Genomic DNA, 27,288 nt, shown 5'->3' on the forward strand with positions numbered 1-27,288 from the left:
CTTACACTGGTGCCTCGCCGATGTATACCGATAGCATGGGCGGGGTTTACCATTCCATTTTCACCCATTTAAAAAAACCACCTCACCTCTCAGAAAATTAATGTAATCTATTTTCTGCTACTCCTTTCTTCATCTTTAAAGCAAACTAAAAAAAGGGGATGAATGAAAGTGGGTACTATATTAGAACACATAATATGATATGGCTACGCTTGTTTATATTTTTAATAAAATATTGTTAAAATACGAACACCATATATATCGATGTAGTAATTAAATAAAACAAAACTGGTAACGAAAAGGTCAAAATCACATTTAGTGGTGGATCTTAGTAAAGGTCTATGTCCAGCAGTGGACTGTAGTAGGCTGATGATGACGATATGTCGATGTGGAAAATCAGCATTAATCCATAAAAAGTTTTTTTTTTATACAACTTAGAATGACAAACAAGCTGACGGTCCACCTGATGGAAAGTGTATGATCCACCTGATGATAACTGTCGCCTATAGACATGAGCAGTACCAAAAACATAACAGAATATACTGTTTCGCCCACGATACCCCCCGTGCGTTGCCATTCCTGATGGCTCAAGTGTTATTCCTCTGTATCCTGTAAATTCAATGCCATATCCTACCCATCGAACCGAAATACAGCCATGCAAACACAACTGCTTCACGGTAGAAACACGAATAGGACAAAGGTGCCCAAGCAAACGACTCTTGTACAAACTTGTACAAAGTCTCCCTCTGGTAAAATTGATTGTGGTATTATCCTTGCATTTCGTTACTGATGATGTCCGCTGTCACCCCAGGCTCTGATGCTGGAGGACAGCTTGGTGTTGCTGCAGCGGGAGGGCGACAAGTTCGTCCTCAAGCCGATACAAGTGCGAGCCGACCCGAGCCAGCCGGGGTTGCTGTCACCGCTCATCAAATGGTAATTAATTAAAGATTGTCTCCCGCACACAAGTCAAAAACCGATATCTATCTACGAGTATCTATATAATAAAATTTGAATTCTGTTCTAACAGGGACAAAGTTCTATTCCGGCCGAACGCCGCGGTCCGCAATACATTCTTCCTGATGAATATCAACGGGGTGCAGATGCACGAGCTCTCCGCCAACAATCTCACGGACTACGCCACGTGAGTTGATTTTTTTTTTAAATTTTTTATACAACTTAGAATGGCAAAAAAGCTGACGGCCCACCTGATGGAAAGTGGTAACCGTCGCCTATAAACATGAGCAGTGTCATGGACATAACAGAGTATACTGTTTCGCCCATGATACCCCCCATGCGTTGCCATCCCTGAAGACTCAGGTGTGTATATAAAAAAAAAAGATTTCAAAGATGATTTTTTTAACCAATAATATTTCAGATTGTTCTCAAACTAATGTGTTAAATGGTTTTATATATGTATAGTTATAATCATATTTGTGTTACAGGTGGGTGAAGCACATCCAAGAATCACCGCTGGCTAAATTGGCCGAGACGAAACCTAACATAACGCCGTCGCACCAGGCGAGTCGCTCCAACGACGATTCAGGTATTTTTATTATTAAATGTTTCATAAACGCACATTATTTATTATTATTTATTTTCAAACCGAAACACAGCCATGCAAACACAGCTGCTTTACGGTAGAAACACGAATGGGACAGAGGTACCCAAGCAATTGACTTTTGTACAAAGTCTCCCTCCCAAATTTATAAACGATTAATGGAATTTAATAGAAAAATACAATCAACAAATAAATAGAAAATACAATCAGACGAATTATATATACTACACTAAAGGAAAAAATTAAGGGATAAAAAAAATGCCAAATTTTTTGAGGTTTTGCAAGTAGCTTTATTTCCCTTGAAAATGGTCTTCCCTTGAAAACAACTGCTTTACGGATTTGGTTTTTATCGTTATGATGTCACAATTTTTTTATTGAATAAATAAAATATATTTTAAAATCCATACACACTTATAAATCATCATCTTCCTACCCTTTTCCCAATTATTATTTGGAGTCAGCGTAATATGTTTTTTTATCCATATTGCAAAAAGATTTGGCTTTTAACTTTACGACCGGCCGCCTGCCTGACGTCAACCTTCTTTGGGAATCCATTTTTTGGTGGTTTCCATCACCTACGGTATGGAGGGACGGATTCAGGGGAAAATGAAGGGAACGTTGGGAACGCGTAAAGAAAATTGGGAAATAAGAGGAATTAGGGACTTATTTGGGAAAGGAAAGGGGGGGGGGACACGACAGTTGGGAAAAGGACAGCAGCGGCTTAGGAGGCCGAGGACAGATTTCTAGAGAAAGACACCCCTGACGCTAGACACCCCCTTTTTTTTTCCGTGTGGAAAATCTTCGGAAAGACCGTCCCATCTGCCGAAGGGAGGGCAGCTAGGTTGTGGGATCCGTACCCACTAAAAACCACACGACGTACCTCGAGGCGCTTATGTTGGATCCCGGGTTCCCGTTTGTACGACTACCGAGTATCCAACGCGACGGCCCGCCCTGTAGGTGGTGTAGGGCAGGCCTCCTCTCTTAGTTAGGGTGGGGAATGTCCCTCCCACCCTACCATCACAGGAGGGCACGGATACGTGCGCGCACCTCCTAGGGTCATATGTAGGGTGTGCCTCCCTCAAGGCAACACCCCGACCCTAGTGGGGGGGGGGGGGGGGAAGAGGCAGTTCTCCTTCGTCTGGCTCGGTGGCGGCGCATGACGGCAGCGGTGGGGGCACTCTCCCGCTCCCGTTCGGCCGAACGCTAGACACCCCTGACGTTTACAAATAATTTATAAAATACTTAAATTATTTATAAGCAGGCATAAACGTGTCACGGAACCCGTCCGATGCATCCGAGAAGTCGACGTCCACCACGCCGGCCGACGAACCCTCCGAGAGTGAGCGAGACAGAGCATCCATGGAGCGCTCCTCAGTAGAGAGGGAGAAGGAGGATAAGAAGACTGAGAGGGAAGATCGCAGGTCCAGCGATAAAGAGGGAGAGGTCGCTGATAGAGAAGAGAAACATATGTAAGTTTGTATTCAAGTATTTTTTTTAATGGGTGATAATAGAATGGTAACCCCGTCTGTGCTATCGGGATACGCTGGCGGAGCACCAGTGATGGAAAACAGTTGAGGATGAAAAGGTAGGTCAGTTAGCCCATCGTGACGAATTCCACTAGAATTAATCACGACGGTTTCCAGGAGGAACCACGTGGATGTCGACCTGATAGAGGCTGCATTGCTAGCAATGGGTTAATAGACTCTATTACTAACAATCCCTTTCCCCCCTATATTCAAGTATTATCATTAAGATTAAAAAAGACTTCAGATTTTTTTTTAAGTTATATATTTATTTATAAGGGTGTTTTATATTGGGCCCTATAAAAACTGTAAATCTATGTGGTTGCCTCCTTTCTTCTTATGCAAATATAATTAGTAAAAAGAGGATGAAAGATACAATATCAGTTGCTATTTTTCTCAATTCATAGCAGGCTAGTGTAAAGTTTTTTCATTTTTTAAAGATTATGAGCTTTTTTGATACGACAAATGTGATCCCAAATTTTATCAAAAATTTGATCGAGTAAAACAAAGAAACGGCTGAATGGATTAAATTGAAACTTTGTGGGGTTTTTGTGGGTATATTGAACTGTAAAAGGCACACTTAACATTAGGGGTTTCCTCAATACGAGCGATTTAGCGGTTTATTTTGCAAAAAACCATCAAAAGCACTATTTTTGTTGCATTTTGAAAAACATGTCAGGAGGAAAAAAATTTTTTTTTCTAAAAACAATCGTTTATTCTTGTAGGAAATTTATCCAAGTTTCCGAAACCCACCTTCAACTTTCTGTGCGATCATTAGTTGCAGAGATATTGTTAATCAAAGACAAAATTATCTTTTTTCATTTAAAGTCCGATATCTTGTTGAAAAATTAACGTATCGAGAATTAAAGAAAAAGGGATTTGAAGCTGAATAAACGAGTTGTCTGGTCCACATGATGATTATGTAAAAAAAAAAATTAAAGACCATAGATGTAAAAAAAAACAACAATATTTTTTTTATTTTTTTGTTAGTGGTTTTTTCAAAATTACCGGAAAAAAATTGAAATGATTTTTTTTTTTGTTTATACTCAAAAACTAGACTCTTGGAGCTACAATTTGCTTTTTTTGAAATGTCTCTACGATGATTTTTCTCCAAGTTATTACAGCCTATTGAAAATCACAGATAAAAAGTGAGATTTCAATGTTTTCTTGAAGATCTTTGAACTATTAAAAAAAAATGTACTGCGGCAGCCCCCGGCGGCCGACGGTGGGCCGCATCAGCACGCACTGCGGCAGCCCGCGACCTCTCGAGTGTGGCGCCGCCGTCACCGTGCGCGCGCCCGCCGCCCGCGCCGCTAGCACCGCTCGCGCTGTATGCACGCATCAAGGTTTGTCTGCTTTTCACTTCATCTACATCCTTATAGAGTTTGGTCGAAATCTGGTTAGCCGTTCTTTTTTATAGGCACAAGGAACTAAATCATCATGATGGTAATCATCATGTCTACTGATTCTTCTAACATGGTATTTTTTTATGCAACTTAGAATAGCAAACGAGCTGGCGGCCCACCTGATGGAAAGTGGTAACCGTCGCCTGTAGGCATGAGCAGTAGCATGGACATAAAGCGTACTGTGTCATTCATAATACCTCCCATATGTTGCCATTCCTAAGGACTCAGGTGATATTCCTTTGTTGTACCCTGTAAATTCACTGCCATATCCCACACTTCAAACGGACACGGACATGCAAACACAATGCTTCTTATAGTAGCTATAAGTTTTCATTCAGCAGTATTTTTCCAATCGTACATCGCTTTGGTCCTTCGAGCCGGATCATTCTTTAGTCACTTGTTTCTCTATAATTTATAATATACTAAGTGAACGTAATCGATCGCAGAGAGCTTGCGGCGGCTAGACGATGTGATCGCGCGGGCGTTACGGGCCAAGAGCGGCGTCGTGGGTGCGCTGCTGGGCGTACCCTCGCAGCAGTTCGCCCAGCTGGCAGATCTGGCCGCGGCCGACGCCCAGGGGGAGGTGGACCCTGCGGGCGCTGTGCAGGAGGGCGAGGACGTGCACCAGCTGCTGCTAGCGGCGCACGCGCAGCTGCACCGGCTCACGATGCAGCTCACGCGCATGATGAACGTCAGCGAGGCGGCCGCCGTGGCGGCGAGGTCGCGCCGCGGCACCTGCGACGCCTGCCGCCCGCCGCCGCCCGGACAACCCGGACAACCCGGACACTCGGGCCCGAGGCGACCTCTCGCGCGTACATCCACTATTCGTAGCGAAGGTTTGTTCTCCATGTTCTTTTCATTCTTAAATATTGTTTCGAATTATTTCAGTTTGAGATTTGCAAAGATATATCTATAATTTTTGCGAAACATTTAGAAAGGAATTTCCGAGTCGTTTGTATTTTTGTGTGTTAAGCAATTAGGTCACCGATTTTAATGTGGGGGGGGGGTGGGGGAGGGGGAGTTTGCCAGTAGTTTCCACGCTTGACAGGCGAATTGGCATCCGCAGTTAGGAGTTTGGTAATGTTTTAAGAGGAACGCTTCTGTCCACACTTCGACCTTTAAATAAATAAGATGTGGTCCATCCTATGCCGGGACCACACTGTATTTGTATAACGCAGGGACCGAATCTACGACCATCAAAAAGTAAATCGGTGTATTAAGCTGCTAGTCCACCAAGGCCATCAATTAATTAATTTTAATTTCAACAGAGAACATCGAACCACCTTCGGAAAAGTCGGACAAGATAGAAGAGAAACAAGATGACAGTGAATTCAAAATAACCGAGTCTATGAGCATAATTGAGAGTCTGGACAAGGACTTGTCGTTCGATATGCTCACCGAACTGGACGGCTCCATGGAGGTGCTCGAGGATGACCCCGAAGGGGAAATGGGTTAGTATATTTGTTTCAAGTAATTTAAAAAAAGATGGGGCTTTTCAATTCGGTCATTTTAATTTTTTCTCTAACAAAAGAATGTTGTAAAGTTAATAATGTACTAGGAGAGTAGTACAGGGCTGTCGCGTTTTTTACTAATAATAAAAACAAAGTAACTAGGAGAACAGAACAAAACTGTGTAGAAAGATCAGAATTTTCACCAATAAAAAGTAGGAGAGCAGAATAATGCAAGAGAAGATTACAAAGCTAAGAACCTGGTGCTTGAGTTTCTCTTAGTAATAAAAAAAAGTATTAGGAGATCAGAACTATGCATCGGTTATTTTTCTCTCTGATACAAAATATATTGTAACACCGACAAAGTACTAGGAGAGTAGAAACACACCCCCGAGATGTCATAAATAAAAATGCCACGATCCGTGCCTGTCACAACTACAGAAACGAGTAACGTCTGTACACGTGACAATGTGTATGTGTGTAGTTACGTTTAGCGCGGAAAAAAAGTGTTTGGGTTCTGTGCTGAAGCGTACTTGAGAGGGGGTAAGGTCAGATCGCAGCGGGCGACTTACACTATGGTAAAACACGCAGAATTTAGATAAAATGGCGCTCATAATTTCTTTAATTAAATTATGCTTACGATTAAATAAATTCCATATTATATAAGGTAATGAAATAGAATATTAAATAAATATTTCGAACGTATTTATTTTGTCAAGACAAAATTGTGAAGCTAATTTATATCTGTGTCTGGTCAGAGGGCACGGCGTGTACGGCGGCGGCGGCGGCTCGGCTGGCGGGCGGCCTAGGAGCACTGAGCGGTACACTGGGCCGCGTGCTGGGCGTGCTGCCCGCGCGCGACCGCGAGCGCCGCATGTTGCGAGCGCAGCTTGCAGCGTTGCGGGAAGAGAACGACCGCCTGCGGGCACGCACGCTCGGTACGTACAAATCACGTGTCGCAACATGTAACGAAGCGTTGCAGCTCAATGGAGTGGTTTCTCTTTTCATCATTATCACGCGTACTGCTGGATATGAGAATTCTCCATTGACTGCCATAAAAAACGGTCCTGAGTCACCTGCATTTACTGACTCCTTGCAATGCATTTCAGGGAATTACTCCATCTAGCGGGCGGTCCTACACTGCGTTACACCTACTCGCCCCGCTGTGTCACCCCTTCTTTCCCGTGGGTGTCGTAAGAGGCGACTAAGGGAACATATGGTCGAGGGATCGGCGGCAGCGTCAGCGGGTTGGCAATCGCAGTTTGGCTTTTCGTTATGTTTTAAGACGTCTTACGACACCTATGGGAAAGGAAGGGATGGCCTATTCTATGCCGAGGCCAACATGACTATTTATATAGGTTTATTTCTGAATATTTAATTTAATTTGTATTACAGATTGTCAAATACCCGAAGAGATCTCGTTGGCGAAGTCTACCGCGGACCAGTCGATACAGGTACTTACAAGATATTTATTTAACAATTTTAATAAGATTTCAAATAATAATCACGGTGCCAGAGTGACTAACATTGTGCTATTTGCTATTAAATAGATAGATAGATACTCTTTATTGTTTCCTCCATAAGATTACAACAGTATTAGAAATAGTAATTGTTTCTATTGATAAAAACTAATCTTGTAAAATAGACTTTGTACTTTGTACAAAAGTCGATTGCTTGTGTACCTCTGTCCCATTCGTGTTTCAACCGTGAAGCAGTTGTGTTTGCATGGCTGTGTTTCGGTTTGAAGGGTGGGATATGGCGTGAATTTACAGGGTACGGAGGAATAACACCCGAGTTCTTAGGAATGGCAACGCATGAGGGGTATCATGGGCGAAACAGTATACTCTGTTATGTCCATGGCACTGCTCATGTCTATAGGCGTCGGTTATCACTTTCCATCAGGTGGGCCGTCAGCTTGTTTGCCATTCTAAGTTGTATAAAAAAAAAAAAAACTAAAAATATATATTTCTATTGTCTTCTTTGCAGGACCAACCTAGCAATGGGGGGTGATCACATTTCGAGGATTAAGCATAACTGAACTGATTACCATGCCGATGACATTTTAAACATAACACGTGGCCAGCCCGAGACACAGGGCGCCGCCGCCGCCATATTGCGGACGAAAATGGAACTAATCGTACACGCAACGTGACGGTCTATAGCTTACACGAATTAAGAGCTTCATCAGGATCGGTTTAGCATTTATTTTTGAATGTTTTCATAATGTCATCGTTTTGTTTACCATAATCGAATATCAACTTGTATATTTTGTAATTTTGTTTTTTTTTTTTCTACGTGTATTTTCTGTTGATTGTAAGTACGAAACTAAAATTAGAGGTAATCTATTATTATTCCATAATTAAGATTTACATTATGTGATCTTTTTTTGTTTGTTACAGAATAAGTGAGGTTTTTTTTCCTCACTCTCTTTCTCTCTCTGTCTTGTATATTATAACATTTTCCAAAAGGATTCTAAGTTATGTTTGGTGTAAATAAATGTATGTTTTAGATGAGACGTCTCGTTATATGTTGAATAAAATATATTTTTTTTTGTGTATAAAACAATATATTGTAATGTTAATTGATAACTTTGTAATTTATAAATATGTATTTGATTAAAGTATTACATTGACAATATATTGGGGGGAAAAAAAAACTATATTTAATGATTAATTGTAATCTCAGAACGGTATTCGATCGTAATTTGGTTAATTAGTTCAAAATAATTTGAAAATGACATATTAAAAGTTAACGTAGAAATTGATGTATCATTCGTGATCGGGATTCGAACCTACCGCTTGAATCTTTCCCGATTTATCAAACTTGTTACTTAAATACATTCATTCCGAAATCGTATATCGAACGATCTATTGTATATTATTTGTCATTATTTTATTTTTCACTTCATATATTTGGTAAATAATCTTCTTGTAAAAACTAATTAAAATAAAATTAATTTACATTTAATGAAATATTCTACTAGTAAAATTAAATTTATTTTTTTTACAGAAAAACGTGGGTCAAAACAATGAGTTGCTTTAAGATTAAGTAAAAGCTTTTTTAAAGTCATACATAGTCAAGATTGTTTACCAAAGATGCACAAGTGAAAAAACTGCTGTGTATTAAATTAAATAAAGAGTCAATGACTCGAATTATTTATATTTATTAACGCTTAATAAAATGAGAGATAACACTATTATTGCCATGTTAGCAGCAAAAATAACTACTATTTAGGACTTATAAATTGACAAGAATAGCACATTATTGTCTAAAATGCTCTAATTGACAATTGGCAACTCATGTTTTTTTTTCATTTATTTTTTTACGACACGATAGACAGTATAATATCCTGTACATCGGTTTGAAGGGTGAGATATGGCAGTGAAGTTACTAGGCACTAAGATATAAGATCTTCATGTCGCAAGAGTTGGCAACGTGCCAGTGATGCCTCTAGCTACAAGTATTTATAAGTTTCGTTTACCATCTGGCGAGACGTAAGCTTGTTTAACACTCGTTATTATTAAAAGTAATGTTCATGTCTATAGGGACGGTTACCACTTACTGTTAGGTGGTATATTAGCTTTCCATTTCAAACAATAAACAAAACATAAAATTAATTTGTTAATCGTGTACAGTAATTTTACATTTAATTTCTCGTATAAAATTATCGTGACGAGAAATTTCTCATGCAAAATCGCATTGTATATTCCATTACGTAATATATGCATTTCTGCGATAAATCGCTTATATTGTAATTATCGTACTTCGAGATTGTAATGACGAGAAATTTCTCATAAATTTCTCCATTGTATATTTCTCATCACGTAATCCCCATTTCTACGAGAATATCGCTTATATTATTTATAATAATCTGTCGTACACCGAGATTTGTGTGACGAGAATATTCTCGTGACCTCAACATGTATATTTCTCATTACGTAATATCTATATTTACGCGATAAATCGCTTATAATGTCGATATAGGTTTAAGTGAACAGTAAAAGTTGTATAGATATACACAAGTGCCCTAAGACCGTAGTACCTTGTATAATGCCATATTTAGTAAAGCTAAAGTGATTGCATATAAGCTGTTTAATTTATTCAATAAATGTATACAGGCATCCTTTGAAGCTATCATTTGTAATTCCCTAATTTTATTATTATTATATATCAACAAATAATATATAATTATTTAGTTATATAAATACCTAAATCGTCCTCTATGTATACTATTTATTAAATGTGTATGCATATACATATAAAAGCAATAAATAACAGTGCCTCAATGCATATTTTTATTACACGATAAAAGTAGAAAGTTTGAAATATATATTATAAAAAAACATGCATAAGTTTATGTATAAATTGAACACTCATACATATATAGAGAAGTTGGATTATTTATTTAAAAAAAAAATTAAGAACTGTAATGCCAAATGGGGTAGTCAGAGGCATTTATCAATGTATGTAATATTTAACGAGTTTATTTTATCTACATTTCTGTGAATAATAAAATTCGACAAATATCTTTTTTAAAAGATTTCTTCTTTTATTTGTGGAATAAAAGTGACTAATTTTCTTTAATAGTTTGTAAAGAGAAAATTGCTGTAAATAAGGTACGTGATAAACTGTTTTGGTATCCAAACGTATAAAATAAAGAGTAACAATATTATATATACTAGCGACCCGCCCTGGCTTCGCACGGGTGCACATTACATAGCATCCCATTAGAAACATCTAAAATTATCAGTGTTCCTCTATTATATTATGCATGTATTATACATATAAATCTTTCTTTTGATTCGCTCTATTAAAAAAACCGCATAAAAATCTGTTGCGTTGTTTTAAAGATCTAAGCATACATAGGGACGGACAGACGGGATGCGACTTTGTTTTATACTATGTAGTGATTGATACTCAATACCATTTTGTAGTAATATAAGTGAGTGTTATTAAATTGTACGTTACATTTATTGTGTATAAAAAATACAATGCCTGTGTACAACATATAAACAGGGAGAAATATATATATTTTAAACAGCTTGTATCGCAAGCGAACAACGTGTACCTATATTTTAACGCCACTGTAATAGAGCCAGCGTTTTATATAAATATATACAACATTGCATATATATATATGTATATTGTAAAACATATGTTTTGTACCTTAGGCTAGTTTAAGACCAAATGAAACCCATCCATTTTCCTTTATATATATATATATATATATATATATATATATATATATATATATATATATATATATATAATATTTATAAACATATTAATTACACGAGCTTTGATAAAAATTGGCGTTTTATATAATGGATTTGATGGAATTTGTACATACATATATACATATGTGACAATTATGAAATAATGTTTGATGTATTATGTATACAGTAACTAACAGAATTGGAAACCACCAATATGTAGTACTAATGTTTTGGACGTCACTAGACGCGAATGTGGTGTGCAAATGTCGTCGATGTTAGTCGCGGGGAGCCACGACCCCCGCCGCTCGTACGCCGCTGTGACCCCCGGCATATTCCATCGCTTCCGTATCGCTTTAACACGGCATATGACAATTGTAATAGTTAGTGGTATCAATAAAGTACCGTTATACAAATACATTTGTGTCTTTTATTTCATTTTGGAAAATTAAATAGACAAAATTTTTTCCATGAAGGGAAAAATTTTTAACTTATTTTTTACTTTTTTTATTTTTTGTATATTATTTTTTTTCATCTTTTTTTCGCTGTGCATCTATGTCTATTGTTGTTTGTGTGCTGTAAGTAATGCAAATAAATTATTTAGCTATCTATCTTTCAAAGAAATATTCGTCGAAAAATAATAAAAATATTTGATACTTACCTACTTGGGTTTGCATTAAAAAACAAAACAATAATAATGATATTTCTCGTGGTTCGAATCGACATTATCCGTCTCGAATGCTCACGATCACTCGAAATATCTCGATCGGCCTTCCCTCGAGAAATCTCGGAATCGACATATCTAGAATTGACATGACATGTCTTGATTTTCGCTCGAGAAATGTTCGAATTCGAACTATTTCTCGATTTTGTGATTCATTCGAATGCACGAGAATTGGCCTCCAGCTACCTAATACACTGGCTTACAGTGTAGAAATGGATCACCAGTTACTTTTATTTATATTTTCATTAAGTTGTATTGTAACAAACTATAGGAGAACCTGTTGAGCCCTGCCACTATGTGTACCTAGGCCACGTAGCTTGTTTAAATGTTCCCGTGTTATTATATTATTTTGCCTTTGGTATTCGGTACATCACTGCAGACTATCTAATGTGAAGTTAACCGCTTACCACCATTAATCATGTATATGGTGTTATTAAGAAAAAAAAAAAAGTTTTTTGACAAAAAAATACTTTTAATATATTTTGAAGTCTGTTATTTCTATGATTTTTTTATTGGTCACTTAACATTTATTATACAATGGATTCTTTGATTTTTCAAATGTTTTAAAACAATAATAAATTTACGAATATTAAACACATGCAAGTATAAATTGTCCATTTATTTTACTAATAGGTAATCAAGTAACTTATCTTGAAAAATATATAAATTTAGTTTATGTCCAATGCATCAAATTACAGAAAAAAATTTGACAAAAACCGACCTAGGTACAAAAGGTTCCCCTACAAAATTATTACTTGACACCAGCTCAGATCATGGCGAAGGTTACAGCTACGATTAAAACTAGTGGTGGTACTGCCACGTTCGCTGCTTTGGTGAGCGGGATCCCCGTTATGTACAGGTGTAAATCACTCAGCACTGCTTGCTTCACTCGTTCCAGTTCTTCAGTATCGCTGTTGCCTGTCGCTCTGTAAGAGATTACCATCTCCTACCGGATTGAATGAAACAAAACTATCTCCTATTAATTATTTTTTTATTGCACTATACAAAAAAGAGCAACCCAATACAATACCAACTTAATATGAAAAAGAGAGATGACCTCAGGCCCACTATAGGGGCGAAGCAATAAAAGAACAAAAGGCCAGATATAATAAATTAAAACTTACGTGATCGCTCTGCAGTGTGATACTCCAGGAACAACGTACACAGACGCCAGTGCGGTCGCGTGAGTCACGTTGGGGCCCATCGGTGACCACGGGTCGTGGCCACCCGCCACCGACACCGAGTAGTCGGGTAGGTGGGTCAGACCCGCGAACAAGTTGTTGGTCCTCACAATACCTTGCCGTAGGCGGACTTCATCGAAGCTGCAATATGAACATTGATTAGTAAAAAACATTGTGTTTTACGCAATAGATAGATAGATACATTTTATTGTTTCCTCCAAAAGATTACAATAGTAAACTTATTACAAACAATTATAAATAAACTAAAACAATTAAGATAGATAAAGATATATTTAATTAACAAAGTATGTTTGAATAAGCACAGAATTTATCATTGATTCCTACACTAGACTGAGCCTGTCCTGTAGAAAGCAGAACTCGTGTTATCATATCGTGATAGTCGTAGAATACTGACGGATCTGACGAATATTACATATATAGATCCGTCGGTATTCTACGACTATGACGATATACATGCATACAAAGATAAACATAGGTTTTTTAGGCAATTGTGACAAAACTCAGTTATTTTGATGTAAGAACTTTAGTTCTTACATCAAAATAACTGAGTTTGATGATTAACTGATTTTGATAAAATTTGTATGAGACCAAACTTTAAGTATATCCTTTCAGATAAAGAAATAATTTTCCAAAGCGGTTTAGAACTGACAAAGATATGAGGCAAAACTTAAGAAAAATACAATCTATTTCAGAACTTTTTTTTAAGTTGGTTGAAAATAACCATACACCGACTTTAATCGTAGCAAAACCAACTATTTATATTTAAAAAGTAAATTAATAAATCTATTTTGATAAAACATCTATGGGACCAATTTGAAAGTATATACTTCCAGATAAAAAAGTATTTTACAATTCAGTTTTTAAATGACGGAGTCATGAGGTTACAAACATCACCAGAGGGAGACTTTGTACAAAAGTCATTTGCTTGGGCATCTTTGCCCCATTCGTGTTTCTACCGTGATGCAGTCATGTTTGCATGGCTGTGTTTCGGTTTGAAGGGTGGGATATGGCAGTGAATTTACAGGGTACAGAGGAATAATACCTGAGTCCTCAGAAATGGCAACGCATGGGGGGTATCATGGGCGAAACGGTATACTCTGTTATGTCCAGGGTACTGCTCATGTCTACCAATAAACTTACCATCAGGTGGACCGTCAGCTTGTTTGCCATTCTAAGTTGTATAAAAAATAACATTGAAAAAAATACAACTTGATTTGAGGACCTCTTTTTTTAAGTCAGTAGAAAACACAACGGAATTGAAGGAGATCAACATGAAAGGTATTTATTTATTTAAGGAACACCAACAGCATATTGCATTATAACGTATAGGTATAACAAACATTAAATACAATACAATATTAATGCACACGCCTGTTATAGGTATTCACAGCATTCACTTTAACATAATTATACAGTGCGAGAAAATTAAGTAAATAATAAAAACAAACATGTAACCTAAGTCGTGAGCAATATCTGAAAATACGATTGTGAGTGAATTGAATTAAAAAATATTAGAAAAAATATATATTATGATAATTAGAGTTAATTATTATTATTTTTTATTGTTGTACAAAGTGTTTCAGCAATTTATTCCTGTAGGAATTCGAATTATCATGCACTATATCAATTTCAGGTAATTTGGCATTAATTTCATTGTACGACGCACTAATCCTGGCCAGAGGTTGATGCAGCCCTAGGTTTGTTCTGCAGCGCGGTAAGTTAAATGTTCTAGTTATAGGGTGTCGAGGACAATTTAGAGGTACCGTTAATCGGATTGAACTCAGTAAATCTGCACAATGAATTTTATTATTGAGAATTTTATGAATAAACATTAAATCTGCAATCATACGACGCGTTTCAAGAGAGGTAACGTTAAAGAAGCTTGATATAACAATGATATTATTTCCATGAGCACTATCACGTGTATCTTAATATATTAACAACGGAAACGTAAACCAGTAACCAGCAAAATTACAGGAAATCATTAGAGAATGATTCATTTAACGTGCGTCAAGAAAAGTGGTCAGGCTGTTGTTTACAAAATAATGTAATATTGGAGTTTTTACAATTAAATATGTTATTAATTAACTAAGATCACGTAATGAATTACTACCGGTGAATAAGAGGTTTCAGAACTGGAATAATTAATTTATTTATTCTGATTCGATACATATAGCACGATTCATGTGTAAGATCTATACACAATGTGATGGCTTAACGATTAGAGCATATTAAATCTTAAGATCAGACCAGAAAAATAAAGTAAGTACACTAGTTATTAAATAATTATTAATATTAAATGTATATATATGTACCTATGTATGTATATGTACCTATTTTGTATGTAAAGAGATATTTTATGTATATTTATATTATATGTATATGTATTATCGTATACAGATATGTATTTATTTTGATTTTAATTGTATGAGTTACTTATATATGTCAACATATTTTATATTTTTTTAATAGAAACAACTATACTGTTTCCGTCTATTATTGTACGCATACTGCCCGCTAATAATTAATGCTCCTTTCCACTCAGGGTTTGCTGGAAGAGAACTCTTACAGAGTTAAGCTCGCCTGTTGTACATCTTTATTTTATATATATATATATATATTATATGTTGTAATTTTTTCTGTGTACAATAAAGAATAAATATTAATAATAATAATAAAAATAATTCATGTTATAAATATTGAGGTAATGTAATGCAGTGTTTTACAAAATGTGGGTCGCAACTTTTTGGGTCCCCGAGTCTTTACAAGGGGGTCGCGGAAGGTCGCGAAGCAGTGAAAAATCAACAGTTCCGTAAATACATCGATCAATCAATAATAAATACATAATGATGTATCTGTAACAGACATCGATTACATGTCTGTTTCAGATACTTTATTATGTATTATTTATTTTATTTTATCCGATACCTAACTATGAATATAAATACAACTGTACGGTATTCATAATAATACTATTATAAAATTCATACACATTCAAAAACGTGGAGGGTAAGGGGTCGCAAGATATTTTTACATAATAAAGGGGTTGCGTCATGAAAAGTATTGAAAAACACTGATGTAATGTATATTGTAAATTGAACTCTCTTTTCTATGCTTAGCGTCTCATTTGTAATGAGGTCTAATGAATCCGTTGCTAGCAACACACCCTATCGGGTCGACTTCCACGCGGGACCCACTGGAAACTATCGTGGTTAATTCTAGTGGAATTCGTCACGATGGGCTAAATGACCTGTTTTCATCGTCTCCTATCTATATGCTATCGTGTATCATTGGTGCCCCGCCAGCGTATACCGCTAACGTAGGCGGGGTTACCATTTTATTATAATCATCCATTTAAAAAGGTACTCATGTAGAAGATTTACCAGAGGGAGACTTTGTACAAAAGTCGATAGCTTGGGTACCTCTGTCCCATTCGTGTTTCAACCGTAAAGCAGTTGTCTTTGCATGGCTGTGTTTTGGTTTGAAGGGTGGGATATGGCGTGAATTTACTGGGTACAGAGGAATAACACCTAAGTCCTCAGGAATGGCAACGCATAGGGGGTATCATGGGCGAAACAGTATATTCTGTTATGTCCATGGTACTGCTCATGTCTATAGGCGACGGTTACCACTTTCCATCAGGTGGGCCGTCAGCTTGTTTGCCATTCTAAGTTGTATAAAAAAAAATTCTGTAGAAACTAACCGATTAACTAGTAACGCCCTCTGGTAAATGAGTAAGTAGGCTTTAATTAAATTTCTTTACGTCAATAATACAGTTTCGAGTTGTTTACATTCGATATTTGAATATATTTATAAAGTACAATTGAAAACGGCCGAAAATAAACTTGTGCGAATTGAAAACCGCAAAACTTCAAGTAAATTGCAGTGAATTAATTCATGTAATCGATTTTACGCAAGCAAAACTCCGGAATGACACATACCTATTTGTGCCTACATAATATTGCACATAAATGGATATTAATTAATAAATCAAATTACTGGTCTAGATATACTATAAAATAATTGTTCCGGTCGTTAAAATTGTTATATTTTATTATTTAGGTTATTCAAATTAAAAATATCTATATTTTTTTTTTATGGGTGAAAATGGTATGGTAACCCCGCCTGTGCTAACGGGATACGCTGGCGGGGCACCAGTGAAGGGTGTTAGATGAGAATGAAAACAGGCCAGTTAGCCCATCATGATGAATTCATTAGGAATTAACCATGATAGTTTCCAGGGAGAACCGCGAGGAGGTCGACCTGGTTGGGTATATTGCTAGCAATGGGATTCTCAGTCTCCATTACTAACAATCCCTTTCCCTCCAAAATATCTATATTCAAACAGACTTGTTTACAAGTATTTTTAAATTGTAATTTTTTAAAAGAGTTTTGTTAGTAGTTGCCATTCCTTGGCAGGCGGATTGGCATCCGCAGTTAGGCTTTTAGGAATACTTTAACGCTGCTGCCCATCCTTTGACCATTATGTTCCCTTAGTCGCCTCTTACGACACCCACGGGATAAGAAAGGGTTGCCTAGAATAGGCCACCCGGAACACACACAGCGATGTATATGAATGCTTTATAATAAATAAATAAATAATTATAGTGTTCCTATGATTATTGCAAAATATGAACATATTTTCATTAAGTTTTTTATTATTTTTTATGCAACTTAGAATGGGAAACAAGCTGACGGTCCACGTGATGGAAAGTGGTAACCGTCGCCTATAGACATGAGCAGTACCATGGACACAATAGAGAATATTGTTTCGCTCAGGATACTCCTCATGCGTTGCCATTCCTGAGGACTCAGGTGTTATTCCTCTGTACCCTGTAAATTCACACAATATCCCAACCTTCAAACTGAAACACAGCCATCCAAACACAACTGCTTCACGGTAGAAACACGAGTGAGACAGAGGTGCCCAAGCAAACGACTTGTACAGCCTCCCTGTGGTAAGTTCTATTACAACAGGCTATATTTAATATTTCAAAGTGGTTTTTGTACTCACTCGATTGAATAGAAGTCCTTGCACATCTGATGGAAGTACTCGAGTGGTACAGTCGACAGGAAGGGTTGGCGCGAGCTGGTAGTGGTCTGGTACCATCCGTACTCCACGCAGGTCTGGTAGGTCCACAGGCGCACTGGGGACAAACGTCTCACCTTAGACTATATAAATAGAGTGTTTCCACACAAATGCTTCGAGAAAAGTTGTACAACTTTTTCATACAATTTTGCATGATAAATAGTTATAAGTAATTCCTTTATACCTTCTATATAATTTTATTTATTAAATAAATAAATTTAATAACATGTCGGGATACATTATGTGCGTAAGTATGTATATAGAACACTGATAAAAAAAAAAACAAGTCAGCTAATTTGATAATTAGCTGACAAAAAGTTAAGGCGTTTTTGAGACTCGATGCTCTATGTATGTAATCCAAGCGTCTCACTTATGGGCATGCTTTGAATCCAATAAGAGTAAGATTTTTTTTATACCACTGAAGTGGCAAACAAGCATACGGCCCACCTGATGGTAAGCGGTTACCGTAGCCTATGAACGCCTGCAATACCAGGGGTATTACGCGCGCGTTGCCGACCCTGAAGAAACCTCTTTACCCCCTTTTGAAGAACCCCATGCTGTAGTCTCTTGGGAAAACCTCGGCAGGGAGCTCATTCCATAACCTGAGTGTTCGTGGGAGAAAGCATCTCTGAAACCGCGTTGTACGCGACCATTTAGGCTGTATATATATATATATATATATATATATATATATATATATATATATATATATATATATATATATATATATATATATATATATATATATATATATATATATATACCCTCCGTACTATTGCAAATCCACGGCATAATCCCTCTCAGCGAGATTACCATGCAATCTACATTGCAAATGCACGCTGCATCTTATACAATAGGCTTATTCACCGTCGCCTCTCGAATTCGTGTCCTAATGCACCGCTACTGGCTTCAATTTGAATTTAATCTTTAAATTCGAAATACCCGTTTGCAGGTGTAACTAATTATAATATATTGTTTTTTTTTTTTAATAATCAACGTATTACGAGAATTAATTTGCTCAGAAAATAATTGACTTCATTCATAAACCCATATCATCATCATCTCAGCCATTATCTGTCCACTACTGGACATAAGCTTTCCCCATAGACTGTTATAAGGAACGGTCCTGAGCCACCCGTATCCAGTGACGTCCTGCAATGCATTTGAGGTTGTCACTCCACTTAGTTCTACACTGAATGGGGATTAGTAACCCCATTACTAACAATATAACCTATCAGGTCGACCTCCTCGCGGTTACCCCTGGAAACCATTGTGATTGATTCATTGATGAATTTGTCATGATGAGCTAACTGACCTGCGTCATCCTATATCATCTCTCACTGGTGCCCCGCCAGCGTATACCGATAGCGCAGGCGGGGGTCACTATTCCATTATCATTCATTAAAAAAAAAGTTGTACACTGCGTTTGCCCGTACGGGGTTACCGCTCAAGAACTTTTGATTCGGTTGTCGGTTCTTCGAGCTATGTGACTAGCTTATTGCCACTTCAGCTTGCTTATCCTTCGGGCTATGTCGGCCACTTTGGTTCTATTGTGGATATCCTCATTTTGGATACTGTCAAGTAAAGAAGCTCCGAGCATATGGTCCACTGTGTAGGATATATAAGCACACGCACGCGGACAAACGACAAGTTGTTTGTAGACTAGTTGTTTGCCGTGAATTTACTGGGTACAGAGGAATAACACCCGAGTCCTCAGGAATGGCAACGCATGGGGGGTATCATGTGCGAAACAGTACACTCTGTTATGTCCATGGTACTGCTCATGTCTATAGGCGACGGTTACCACCTTTCCATCAGGTGGGCCGTCAGCTTGTTTGCCATTCTAAGTTGTATAAAAAAAGACACATTGTATTGGACTTTATTTCGCAATACACAAATTTTACACAATTTCTGTTATTTTGATCTAAAAACTAAACTACTCAACCGATTTCGATAAATTCTCTATAGAACCAATCTGTAAGTATATTATTTCACGTAAAATAATAAATTTCCAAAATCGGTTTACAGCTGACGGAGTTATGAGGTAATAAACTTCAAAAAAAATACAAGCGAATTGAGAAATTTCTTCTTTTTGAAGTCAATTGCAAATAAAGTAAGTAGGTCGATAAAATATTATAATATATTCCTTTTAAGATGATATTAAATTTAAATATGAAGTACAAGTAAATCATTTGTAATGCAAAATAATAGGGAGTTGTAAAGCCGGCTCGTTCTCGCAATACCAAAATAATAGATCAGATGCAAAGGTTTTCATTGTTTGCACATTAATAAATCATTCGTTGACGTCAATTGAAATGATTTAAATGCAAAATATAAGAAGCGACAACGAATTGTGAACTTTGCAAGTCCCAGAGGAGATTTTTCGAGTACATAATCATTATAAATTTGACAAAATTGAAAATATTATCGTTTTGTGTGCGTACAATTTACAAAAGACAAGACTAGAGAGTTTTTTAACCGACTTTAAAAAGTAGGAGAATTTCAATTCGGTTGTCTGTTTTTCTTTTATGTTTGTTACCATATAACTCCATCAGTAGTAAACCTATTTGGAAAATTTGAAAATTTGTAACGGATAAACTCAAATTTCGCTTAGCTAATTTAATCAATTCTTTTATCTATAGAAAGCTACATTATAAGAGAATAACATGAGACGTTTTCAAGTCATGACAACAACAACTTACTGACTGAGTTAGGCGAGTCGTAGTCTGTGTTGGTGTGAGCGGTGACCACCTCCGAATATCTGGACTCTATACACGGCTGCGTCCAGCTTTGGGCGGTGATCCAGTTCGCGAGACGCTGTACCGGATCCGCTGACCAGAGAAGTAAATGATTAGAAAGAAAGAACATTATTCAGGTACATTTAAATTTGCAGACAGACAGAGGTTCATCCGCAACCCCTTACGGGGTTGTAGGTGCGGGCCTCGAGCGTGTGTTCTTTGCCCAGGCAGTCTGCGCAGGCTGCCGCCTGCGTGTCAATAAATTTGAGCCCATGAGGCCAAGCCGACACTTTTGTAAATAGCACCGGCTAAGGGTTAAATTTGCATTGCAGGGAGTGGTTGCAGGTGGCTCAGGACTGTACCTTATGGCAGTCTATGGAGGAGGCCTGTTGAAGGTTGCAACCTTTTTTATTTTAATAGCCATATGTTCTTCGTTTGTTTTCTTGTTTTTGCATAATTTCCTATCAAATTTAATCAAACAATTTATTATTAAAATACAATTATTTATTTATTATTCACTATAAAACTGGGAAATCCGTCATACTCTCCAACAAGACCTATGTCCAGCAGTGAATGAATAATGGCTGATGATGGCATTTAAATTTAAGCATTTTTGAATAGTATTTATTAGTTATTAAGTTATTATCTTGTTAGCTTTTCTTTTTTGCTAATACAGAATATCAATGTTTCCTCTTTTAAAGGCAAAGTTACCAATCTGACTTGTGGCCATTTTGTGTTACTGTGACACACGCACGAAAGGAAAAATAACAGTTGATGTAATGATGATGATAATGATTGAAAAAAGTAAAATTTATTTATTTATTTATTAGTACATATATGTGTACATGGCGGACTTAATGCTAAAAGCATTCTCTCCCAGTCAACCATAGGGACGTGTCAGAATACTCGAATGCGGTACTAGTAATTATTGATATACATACATACTAAAATTACATATATAAACGAATAAATATATATAAATAACAAATATACTTACACATATATGACATATACTATATTATACATGAAATTGAGAATAATATAAAGCACTTACTGCTCGGATAAAGTAAAAAAGTGAGCGTAAAAGTTTTTTTTAAAAACGGTTTAGTCGGTAGTCTCTTAATAGCATCAGGAAGCGCGTTCCAGAGTCGTGAAGAATGTAGATATTACTGATGTTATGATTAGTTATGACCTCTAAAAAGTGTTGCTATATATACGTACATATATTAGAATTGGTGAGCACAGCGCAAGCGGCCGGTATGTTCCCGGGGGTGGCGTACTGCACCAGCGCCGCAAAGGTCTCCGTGATGCCGTACCAGAAGAAGGTCGGGATGTCCCACTCGGATGATGTGTCGATTGGAGAGCATGTGCTGTGGTAAAAATATTTTTAAGATTGTTTTCCATAAAAAATTACAGTTGACTAAACCGATTTTGATAAAATTATCATTAGACCAACCTGCATCTCCTATGTATTGTATATATTTTCAAATAAAAGAATTTTCTAAATCGTTTAAAATCCTTTAAAAACATTGATATATTTTACGAAAAACTTTACACTGTAGTTTTAAGGAAAAACATACATACATACATACATATCTGTCACGCCTGTCTCCCATTAGGATAGGCAGAAACAATGGAATGCCAAATGCTTCGATTCAATCAAGCCTCTTTCGCTTCTACATTCATCAATCTTTTTATACACGCTCGCCGGTTACGGGTACTTTTAATTTGGCCCTTCTTCAGCACGTCGCCTATTTGGTCAACATACGTCCATCTAGAGCGGCTCCTACCGACATCTTCATTCATTCTGGCTCGATAAATCTCCTTCGTAATTCTTTTTTCATCCATCCTCTTCAAATGGCTAAAGCAAACATTAGGAAAAAACGTCGGCAGTAATTGGAGTTTACTTAAAGAGCGAGGAGATGGTCGCCGCTCCGTCTTCTGTTTCGAGGAGTTCCACCATCAGCTGCACGGCCTCAGACACACTGGACAGGCACTCTTCACTGCCTTGGGTGCGCAACGCTTCTGTTATCACCTCCAGGTATTCTAGAAAAAAGGCATTCCTATAATACTCTAGCTGACATGACATACGTTTTTTTGGCCTTTACCACCAACTAGTGGGTTAATTTTTGCCTTATCAGGATAAAAACTACACGTTAAAAAATACGTTACGGGTAAAAAATACACGTTTACAAAATTACATTAAAATCGGTTGAGCAATTTCGAAGACTCATCGTTATCACCATATCAGCCGTTAACTGTCCACTGCTGAACATAGACTTCCCCCATAAAAGGGGTTTTGCTAGTTGCCACACTTAGCAGGCGGATTGGCAATCATAGTTAGGCTTTTGGTGATGTTTTAAGAGGGAAGCAACTGCCCATTTCTCATTTCTCATTCTATGCCGGGACCATACGGCAAATAATTTCGGAGATTAAGGTGAACGAATATTTAGACGTGAGTTTTTTTTTATATCGCTAGCTGTATCCCACGGATTTTTCCGCGTGAATCAGTATATAGAACATAGGTTAAGTTAGGATTTAACCTATCTGTGTATCAAATTTCATTCTATTGTTTTGTAGTTTTTGCCTAAAAGAGTAACAAACATACATTTATTTTATTTATTCATTAGTACATATATGTGTACATGGCGGACTTAATGCTAAAAGCATTCTCTCCCAGTCAACCATAGGCAAGTGTCAGAATACTCGAATGCGGTACTAGTAATTATTGATATACATACATACTAAAATTACATATATAAACGAATAAATATATATGAATAACAAATATACTTACACATATGACATATACTATATTATACATGAAATTAAGAATAATATAAAGCACTTCTATAGATCCTTGCAAGATTTCGCGTTTGTAGAAATGCAAGCAGTAGGAAGATATCTCTTGAAGTAAAATTTACCAGGGAAGTCCTCTTGAGCGTGCAGAGGTCCACTGTCAGAGAACACAGCGTCCACCAGGTGGGGGTATGCCAGCCGCATCCATGTCGCCATGCTGCCGGCGTACGAACATCCCACCAGCACCACTTTGCTGTTCCTGTTGGTACAAATATAAAACTAGCTTTTTGCCCGCTACTTTGTCGTAACTTAAGTAGATGTCAAAAACAAAGATTTTAGAAGTTTTATCTGTCTATTTATCTATCTGTTTGTATGTTTAATCACGCAAAAACTGCACCAAATTGGATGCAGTTATTTTAGTGAAAGTTAGTATATATATATATATATATATATATATATATTATTTATTTATTTATATATATTTTTCGTCAGCTAATTGTTAAATTAGCTGATTCGTTTCTTTATCAGTGTTCTATATACATACTCACGCATAAAATGTATCTCGAAGTATTATTTAATAAATAAAATGAGTGTTTACGTATTAACAGAAATTATAGGACAAAATAAATATAGAAGTTATAAAGGAATCACTAAGAACTATTTATCACGCAAAATTGTATGAAAAAGTTAGCCATTTTTCTCGAAGCATTTCTATGGGGACACTCTATCTATATAATCTAAGGTTTGGTTAATATTTTATTTTGATGCGTTATCTAGAAGCGGATTATCTCAGTTATTATTTATTATTTATTTATTTATTAAAATAATTATAACATTGTGACGGCAAAAACCAAATCTATACTTATAATAAATCTGTAGAGAGGTCAATTCTGTAGATGAAATATATTTCCAAAATAACTATCAGCGGGTGATTAGTGATCGATACTGATGCCAAAAATGCAATCATTAAAATTTTTGTCTGTCTGTCTGTATTTTCGTTATAGAAACAAAAACTACTCGACGGATTTTAACAAAACTTGGCACAATTATTCTTCATACTCCCGGGCAGGTTATAGTATACTTTTCATCACGCTACGATCAATAGGAGCAGAGCAGTGAAGGGAAATGTTGGGAAAACGGGAGAGGTTACTCCATTTTCGAGCTTCCGTCGCGTGTGCAGCCTTAATAACCACTTTTTGAAATGTTAAAATTTCGACCCGTGCGACGCCGAAACGGGCCGCTAGTCAATGTTATAAACCTAGTGTGCTAACATACAAATTATAATAAAGGTATTTAACCCGAATCCAGATGTCTGAGTTGCTTCTAATATCTTTGGCAGTCTACTACTAAAAATATCAATGACGTTTATAATATTATTTAATATATTTTTTTTTATTTTACTTTAATTTTTACAATTTTTAATTACTTTTTCTTGTTATTTGTAAATAAATATTGTAAAAATATATTTTAATATATTAAGTACCGGTTTAATTTACGTGTAATTAGATCGAGAAAGCTCGATTTGTTTCGGGAGCAATTGAGACGCGCAGTCAGGCTCGCGCTCGCGTCACAGCCGCTCTTGATTAAGGATCACGACTTGATTCCGAAACTAGTCGATTTTTCTCGATCTAATTACACGTAAGTTAAACCATTACATTAAAATGTAACGCCTACAAAGTAACGGATAATATCTATCATATGGGGGGTGGGGGGAAGGGATTGTTAGTAATGGAGACTGAGAATCCCATTGCTAGCAATATACCCAACCATGTCGACCTCCTCGTGGTTCGCCCTGGAAACTATCATGGTTAATTCCTGACGAATTCATCATGATGGGCTAACTGGCCTGTTTTCATTCTCATCTATCATCCTTCACTGGTGCTTCGCCAGCGTATCCCGTTAGCGCAGGCGGGGTTACCATACCATTTTCATCCATAAAAAAAAAACTATCGTATTAATGAGGATTAAAATAATCAATTGCATAGCATTTAAAATGCATTTAAATAGCCATTTACAATCGTTAAATGCGGTCGCAGTGACTGCTACCGGTTTCTTAAAGTACCTAAAACGATTTGTTCCGACTTTTTATCGGCGTTGAGTCATTCAAGCGGTCACACGAGTCACCTTGTATGATGTATGACACGGTGACTAACTCGCCGCAAACCAACGGAACTGTTGTCTCAATCCACTTGGTTTAATGTACTATTGAATGATGAGTCTTCGAAAATTGTATGTTGTATGTATTTCTAAGAGGAACCGCGTGGAGGTCGACCTGAGGGGGTCTATTGCTAGCAATGGGTCTATTTAACCTCATTATTAAAAAAACCCTATTCCTCGACCGCTAAAGATAGGCTAGGTTTTTAAAGTTTTTTTAAGGTTGTACTTGACCGCTATGGTTTGTTGCAGGCGTCCAGGCTACAGTGATCGTTTACCATCAGTCGGGCTGTATGCTTGTTTGCCGTTGTGCTACAAAAAAAAGTACAAAATACTGTCTCACCTGTATATTCCATTTTCGAACTGTTCACTCTTGACGTATTCGATGAATTGAGCTAAATCTGCCAAAGCTTGGTCCACATTCAAGTAACGAAGTTCCGAAACTGTAGTGTTTCTAAAAAAAAAAAAATTTTTATATAACTTAGAATGACCGATAAGCTGAGCTGAGCCCATTTGGTGGCAAAGGGAACCTTTGTTGATATTCAATCAAAAACAAAATCATGGACAATACAATAAATATACTGTGATGCCCACGTACTTTTTTATTAGGCGTTTTTTTTAGAATCGTTGGTATTTTTTTTTAATTTCGTAATAGGCGTGCGCATTGCTATTCATAAGAATTATAAATTAAAAATGGCCATGCGGTCCCGGCATAGAATAGGCCACCCCTTCCTGTCCCGTGGGTGTCGTAAGAGCCAACTAAGGGAAAGTGAGGGATTGGCAGCAGCGTTCCTCTTAAAACATCTCTAAAGCCTGACTGCGGTTGCCAAGCCGCCTGCCAAGCGTGGAAACTACTGGCAAAACCCCCCAAGGGGAAGGCTTATGTACAGCGGTGAGCAAGTAAAGGCTAATATGATGACGAGAATGATTTATTAAAAAAAAAATCAAATGTATTCCAAATTAAGTTCTGAACGTCTACGGATTAAAATATATCTATACTTATAATAAATCTGTAGAGAGGTCAATTCTGTACATGAAATATATTTCCAAAATAACTATCAGCGGGCGATTAGTGATCGATACTGATGCCAAAAATGCAATCAGTAAAATTTCTGTCTGTCTGTCTGTATGTTCGTTATAGAAACAAAAACTACTCGACGGATTTTAACGAAACTTGGTACAATTATTCTTCATACTCCTGGACAGGTTATAGTATATAAAAAACGATTATTCTCAGAATTCACTGTATATATACAGTTGTATGTTTGTCTGTCTGTATACTGTATCCTGTATTTCGACGTGATACGAATACAAACAAACGTACAGACAACAATGTGTTATTAAAATTTCAAATTCTCTTTCAAAACAAAACTTAATTCACCTTTGTTTTATGCAACTTAGAATGGTAAACAAACTAACGGCCCATCTGATGGAAAA

The 27,288-nt window shown here is 36.8% G+C and overlaps 2 protein-coding genes across 6 annotated transcripts in view; one reads left to right on the top strand and one right to left on the bottom strand.

Annotated features, from left to right (window-relative positions):
• LOC113523196 (rho guanine nucleotide exchange factor 11) overlaps positions 1-11,565 on the top strand; it is a 265,886-nt gene extending 254,321 nt beyond the window's left edge. For 3 of the 4 annotated variants that reach the window (XM_052891758.1, XM_052891756.1, XM_052891759.1), the window contains 10 exons: positions 809-930; positions 1,025-1,138; positions 1,440-1,540; positions 2,814-3,024; positions 4,288-4,424; positions 4,931-5,320; positions 5,753-5,935; positions 6,691-6,870; positions 7,328-7,386; positions 7,919-11,565. In XM_052891758.1, the coding sequence (XP_052747718.1) occupies positions 809-930; positions 1,025-1,138; positions 1,440-1,540; positions 2,814-3,024; positions 4,288-4,424; positions 4,931-5,320; positions 5,753-5,935; positions 6,691-6,870; positions 7,328-7,386; positions 7,919-7,942 (1,521 nt within the window). In that variant the 3' untranslated portion in view covers positions 7,943-11,565. The remainder of the gene's footprint in view (positions 1-808; positions 931-1,024; positions 1,139-1,439; positions 1,541-2,813; positions 3,025-4,287; positions 4,425-4,930; positions 5,321-5,752; positions 5,936-6,690; positions 6,871-7,327; positions 7,387-7,918) is intronic. The other variant, XM_052891757.1, reaches the window with a different exon arrangement.
• Positions 11,164-27,288, bottom strand: part of LOC113510540 (putative serine protease K12H4.7) — a 56,900-nt gene continuing 40,775 nt past the window's right edge. For both annotated transcript variants that reach the window (XM_052891760.1, XM_052891761.1), the window contains exons 4-11: positions 26,195-26,305; positions 23,823-23,956; positions 22,806-22,944; positions 22,120-22,268; positions 20,863-20,991; positions 18,086-18,218; positions 12,994-13,191; positions 11,164-12,795 (exon numbers count right to left, since the gene is read on the bottom strand). In XM_052891760.1, the coding sequence (XP_052747720.1) occupies positions 12,636-12,795; positions 12,994-13,191; positions 18,086-18,218; positions 20,863-20,991; positions 22,120-22,268; positions 22,806-22,944; positions 23,823-23,956; positions 26,195-26,305 (1,153 nt within the window). In that variant the 3' untranslated portion in view covers positions 11,164-12,635. The remainder of the gene's footprint in view (positions 12,796-12,993; positions 13,192-18,085; positions 18,219-20,862; positions 20,992-22,119; positions 22,269-22,805; positions 22,945-23,822; positions 23,957-26,194; positions 26,306-27,288) is intronic.

The sequence above is a fragment of the Galleria mellonella genome, unplaced genomic scaffold, assembly GCF_026898425.1.
Source record: "Galleria mellonella isolate WM207_F2 unplaced genomic scaffold, CSIRO_AGI_GalMel_v1 utg146, whole genome shotgun sequence".
In the NCBI taxonomy this organism is placed as follows: domain Eukaryota; kingdom Metazoa; phylum Arthropoda; class Insecta; order Lepidoptera; family Pyralidae; genus Galleria; species Galleria mellonella.